Raw genomic sequence first — 6,000 nt, forward strand, 5'->3', positions numbered from 1 at the left:
ACATAGTATTTGTTCTCAACCGCAAGCAAGATCCAGAAAGACTACCAAAATACTGTTTCTGTAAAATATATACAATACAGAATCTAAAGGGAGGAGGGAAGGTGACAGAATAACAGTGTAGAGGAGTGACAGAGGCAACCAACTTATTCTTGTAGCCCTTTTTTACATTCTCACACCTCAGAAAACCCATTTCCCACTGCAAGCTGAAATGCCTGGCTTCATGGGGACCTTCAATTTGCTTAACATTAAGTCCCCTGAGCATAGACTCAGGTCAGATCAATATGACCCATCCAAAACCTTCAGCACTCTCTGGCCTCTGTTCAATTTTCCCTGCAGTTTCATATGCAACAAGTGCTCTTGCAGCAACATGATTTTCATATTTGCATAGGACAATGGCTACACTGACTTTCATCTCCACCAATCTCCTTAAATTGTGTTAATGCAGTATATTTACAATGAAAGAATGGCAATTGGTACTCTTCCAAGAGCCTTCTTTAAACACATTAATTACACTTCAATCCACCCACCTGATTTGGGCTTTACCTTTAGTATCAACCCCTTTTTGCAAAGGGAAAACAAAGGTATTGAAAATTTCACTGACTTGTGTAAACAGTCACCAACAGAGGGAAGTAGGCGGTACAGATATTCTGACTTCTGTTCTGCTGCTCTGACCAGCAGAGGAATAATTTTCCTCTCAACATATTTTGACATCATAATATCTGCTGTTGGCTAGGAAGTGCTGGCAGATGTTCACATACAGTAACACTAACATTTTGGAAGACTTCTTCCTGTTTTCTATTCGTAAGTCTTTCTTCCCACAAGCTACAATTACTTCGCAAATCACATTTCCAGAAAGAGAAGCCCCTGCAGCTAACTAGAGCCAGATTACGGTGGCATCCCAGTGCTGCCATCCACTACAACCAAGGAACATCAGGCACCTAAACAGCCTTAGAATTCAAGACCACAGTACCTAATCCTGTTAAAGGCAGTGGGAAGAGTTCTGTTTCTCAAATCTTTGGGAAGAAAGAGATACTTTCTTTAAGATTTGTACAGTGACAGAGCACACAGGTACACAAAAAGCAAGTCCAAGTGACTGTAAATTTCAAATGGCCATAATTATTTCTAAATCAGGAACTGTATTAGAAGCAATATAAATGTTCTTGATTGGACTGTAACAGACTAAAACTACCTTTAGAGAGTAATTGCTTACTGTGTAATATACCTTTGAAATATAAATTTCTTTGAAAATCAATTATGCAAAGAAGAATTTGTCAGAACAGCCAGTTAGGTGCTAAACCCCTTGTATTGAAAAATGATGCTACATCTAATTAAGCAGTCAAAACTGACTTTTCACCTAGAAACAGAAAGAAAGAGACTACTCTGCTTCAGCTCTACGTGCAATTTTCCCATCATATACCTTTAATTGGCAGTTCAACCTGCCACTTTCGTAATTTCTTTCCAAAATAAAGAACAGTATTTAGGCTTCTTGTATGTTTTAGCATATGTAAAGTAAGGCTTTTCACCAGTTGAGAATGCTGCCTATCAAAAAAAACAACATACTAAAATGTCGGAAATATGCATATGGTACAACAAAAAAAATTCAGTATGTCAAGAAACCAAAAGGCAAAGGATCACAAGTTAAAGCTTCCAGAGTACGTTCACAGATCATTTGAAGCCATTTGTGTCCTTTTCACAAAATCATTTGTGCCTTGGACTAAAGCTTTAGCTGGAAATAGGGAAAAAACACATAGGCAAAGCCTAAATTTAAAGTCAGCACATCCATACCCTTGAAATTCACACACTGCAAGTACATACATTAAGAGGAATATATTGCAGCAATCTTCCTACAGCGTGAGCTCTAACAGCAGAGCAAAAGTGACTTAAGTGGACCCAGTGGTCTGATCAAGGAAGGAAATGTCTCTATTGCTAAATGTAAGTTTGAAAATGAAAATCTGTCTGCTCAGTAAGGACACCATGTACTATAAGAAAATCAGCAGCCATCATATGCAATAGCAGGAAAAATATCTCCAGTCCTGCAGGGTGCTGAAGACTTCCCAAGGGATACTGAGTGACTTCAACCACCATTTCAACCCAAGTGTTTTTGTTCTTGTTATTCCCCCAGTTGTTCTCAACTAGATAAAAAAAGGTTGGTGTGAAAATGCAAAACTCCCATCTCCTTTGTTACGACTAAACTGCTAAGCCATTCGGGAACTATGCACACTCATAATTACACAGAAAGAGGGAACAACTTGCAGAAAATTCCTTAGTAACCCAATAATTCTTTTATTATTTTTTTTTTTTTTGGAGCTAACACTGAGAAAATATACAATAAAAAGTCTTATTCTTACAAATCTCTTATCCTGTTACCACTGAAGTCAAAGGGTGTTTTACTTCCTCCTCACCCCAACCCATTATAGCACGGTAAGGCCTAAACTCAGAGCCATACCTTAAAAGTCACAGCTATTTTAGGACACAAACCCCAGAGCCCCACACACATGTTGTCTTTCTAAGCAGTCAGAGGGCTCTGCTCTGCAGCCCGAAGCCCCCCACGGACATTTAAAACCGGCATGTGTCAATGTTCCGAACGCATATGCCTATGCACTCCCACATTAATGCTCAGAGTGACACATGCTGGCTGTACCGGGGAAGAGCACCGCTACAGAGGTCACCTCAAAGTGAAAAAAAAAAGAGCCTTTGGCAACTATTAGCTTCTGATAAATTAGCTCATTAATGCAAACATGAGAAAGAAATTCCCTTTCCAGATCTTATCTCGCTTGAGTTACAACTCTTCTGTATGGGAAACACTGCCTCTTGCCTGTTGCGCTGGAAACGCTTTCAGCTCCAAGCTGAAACTCCTGCCATGACACAGAAGCCAGCAATCAAGTCTCTCTATTTTAAAACTACAGGCTGATGCAGAGATTTGCTCTTGTTTCATTCGATATTCAGCCGTACTCTCTATCCTTGTTTTGTTATGTTTCTAAGGGGCATTTCATCATCTTTCAGAAAAGACACTTGCTTCTAAAGGCTATTTTGAGGCTTTTTTTAAATTAAGATGGGGGGGGGGTGTGTTATCCTGAAGATGCTCTTGCCTCCAGCTTCACTTAACTAATAAGTATGTTGTTAAAGTTTAATTCAAAAATACACTTACAAGCAGCAAGTGCATGCAATGTAATATATGCCAATAAATTCAGCTAGCCAGCAAGAGTTATTTTACAGTCCCTTATGAGTTACAATATAAGGAAGTTTAATTCTTTTTTAATAAACCTTCTGAATGTCTCTTTGAAAGATGGAACAAGAATACTATTTTATTTCTATTTCCAAAATGAGAAAAAAAAACAATCCCAAGCACTGAGAGAGCCTAAAACTCAATTCTTTGTTTGTCACGAGGAGTATGACATAGAGGCTCACAAGGGTCACTTTCCCGTGATAAAAAAAAAAAGGGTATTCGGATTTTTAGCCATCTGCCTCTCTCCTCCGGGGCACTTCATTTCAGCGTTTTGCTCGATTCACATGAAACTTTCAGTGAGCAGCTCCTTAGCTGGAACTGGGGTATGTTTAGCGTTTCCCAAGTAAAGCAGTCAAGAGTGGGTGGTGCTATTATTCATCACTGCACCCCACGACTCACAAAATAAGCCATCTGCCATCCCCGTTCCTGCTGTACTTTAATTAAGCGTCTACCAGTCAAAGAAAAAAAAAAAGGGGGGGGGGGGGAAGGGGCTGAGAGAGAAAAAGACCGGGGGGGGAAGAGAGAAGAGGAATGGAAGGGAAGAGGACAGGAGGGGAAAGGGAAAGACGACGGGTGCCTGAGGAGCGGGCAGCTCCCTCGCTGGGGGTGCCGGCGAGCCTTCGGGCGCTGAAGTTGCGCTGTGCCGGGCGGGCCGTACCTGAGAAGAGGAAGGCTTTGCTTCCGTTGTGCAGCCCCGGTACCTGGCGCACGCCCTCCACGGAGCCTCCCAGCTGTAGCTCGGACAACACGTCTATTTGCAGCGAGGGATCCACGCCAAAGCCTGCAACTGACCCAAAAAGTGCCGTCACCCAACCCGCCGACACGGCAACTTTTCGAGCACCCCACTCCTCCCGCCGCCACTCCCCGCACCTGAGGCCGCCCGGGTATCCGAGCATCCCCGCCGCGGAGCTCCCCCGGCCCCGCTTCCCGGTGTTCTCCCGGCGGGTCCGGCATCCGCCTACCTGGCCCCAGGCAGAGAAGAAAGCAGAGCGTGCTCAAGCGGATGCCGGACTCCATGGTACACCGATGCGCTCAGTCCATAGTCCCCGTCCTCCGGCTTCTGCGGGTGAAAAACCTCCGGGGCAGAGGCTGGGTCCCTCCCCGCCTCTCACCGGGAGGAGCGGACCCCCCGCCGCCCCGCAGCGCGCATCCTGGCGGGCGCAGCGCCAACCCGTGCCTGCCGGAGCACACAAAGGCGAGGGGCGGGCGGGCAGCGCAGCCCTCTGCCCGCGGGCAAACAATGGGGAGAGCCCGCTGGACCCTAATGCCGCCGCCGCCGCCGCGCGAGTAAGCGAGGCCGCGGCTACTGGGAGGTGGAGGCGGCGCGCCCGTGCCCCGCAGCTCCCCGCCCCGCCGCCACCAGGCGCAGCCCCTCGGCCGGAGGGGAGCCGCCGCCGCAGCCTCCGCCCGGCTCCCGCGGGATCGCCGCTCTCCTCCCCGCCGTCCAGCGGGGACAGCGGCGGCAGCGGGCGGGGCCGCCGGTTTATGCCGCGGCCGCGGGAGCCGCCCACCGCCTCCGCCGGGCCGGGAGGTGGCACCGCCCCGCCCGGCGAGCAGCGCGGGGCGCAGCGGTCGGGGCACCCGCTGTCCGGGATCCAGGCGGGCTGGGACCGCTGAGCCGGGGGCGCAGCTGGGAGGGGAGCGGGGCCGAGGCCCGGGGAGAGCGGGGCCGACGGGTAGCCCCTCGGGAGGCGGCGGCTGTAGTGGCCGGCGGCGCTTGCAATGAGCCCTCGGGCGCTCCCGGCGATGCGGCCTCGGCGCTTTGTTGCTTGCTCTCCCGTGCTTGAAGTGACCACTTGAACTCCCGTCCTGAGGCAAAGCCGTCCAGGCTCTGGCGAAACCTCAGCTCGATCTTTGAGCACGAATACAAGTGATTCGGGAGGGAAGGAACCGGGACGTTTCTAGTAGTTGACTGAGATGAGAGCGTGCGGAGCTAGTGCAGGGCTGTCGGACGGAGGTTCCCATTTGCCCTGTCGTGAAGGACGATTTTACACAGCAGTCCTGTCCTCGGTTCCTTAACAAACCCTCCTCACCCCCAGCAAGTGACATTTCTGTGCCTTACTTTGCGTGCCTATAACGGGGGCTAAGAATAGCCTTATTCGATTCCTTTTCATAGACTCCCAATGTGCATGGCAGAAATGTCTCGTTGCCAGTTTGTCATGTATGTCATATGAAGGATTATTTTTTTTCTAGTTTCACATGCATGTCAGTAAGACCCTGATGTCAGCTGGTGATCCCAGTGTTGTTTATTGACATCCCCCAAATTCATCCTCTATGATCTTTACAAATAATAAAATCTTTACAATTAACCTTTACAAATCTTTCCCAATCATAAATCCGAAGGCTGGAAGGAAAAGGTGGGTTTTTTTCCCCTGTCTTTTCTTTCAGAGATGAACATGGGAATCAATGGTAAATCTCTTTTCCAGGCCAGATTAACAAACTGAGATCCTAAACAATGTTTTCGAAAAGTGGGAAAATGAAAATGCAACCCATCCTTCAGCCCAAATCCACAGCAGTGCCAGTGTGCTGCACCACCCATGTCAGCCTCAGAAGAGGTACAGGCTGCTCCTGAGGGTGGTGGAGCCAGTACAGCCCCATGAGAGGTGCTTCTCCAGCCACTTCCCATTGCAACTGGTCTAAAAACCAGAAAAGGAATCCAGCTACTGCTACCACCTGTATGACTGGTCGCAGAGTGGCCCTAAACTTACATCTTGCAGGGGCAGAGGAGATAGTGGCATCCTACCCATCCTCATCAGGCTAGCACCTCTTCTATA

General features: G+C 48.0%; 1 protein-coding gene across 1 annotated transcript in view; it reads right to left on the minus strand.

Annotated features, from left to right (window-relative positions):
• NELL2 (neural EGFL like 2) overlaps nt 1–4,675 on the minus strand; it is a 155,167-nt gene extending 150,492 nt beyond the window's left edge. Inside the window, exons 1-2 of the mRNA XM_062612647.1 lie at nt 4,189–4,675; nt 3,885–4,013 (exon numbers count right to left, since the gene is read on the minus strand). Coding sequence (XP_062468631.1) covers nt 3,885–4,013; nt 4,189–4,243 — 184 coding nt within the window. The 5' untranslated portion in view covers nt 4,244–4,675. The remainder of the gene's footprint in view (nt 1–3,884; nt 4,014–4,188) is intronic.
• Nucleotides 4,676–6,000: the final 1,325 nt, after the last annotated feature.

The sequence above is a fragment of the Pezoporus occidentalis genome, unplaced genomic scaffold (assembly GCF_034315485.1).
Source record: "Pezoporus occidentalis ecotype Australia unplaced genomic scaffold, CSIRO_AGI_Poc_V1 ctg100, whole genome shotgun sequence".
NCBI classification, from domain to species: domain Eukaryota; kingdom Metazoa; phylum Chordata; class Aves; order Psittaciformes; family Psittacidae; genus Pezoporus; species Pezoporus occidentalis.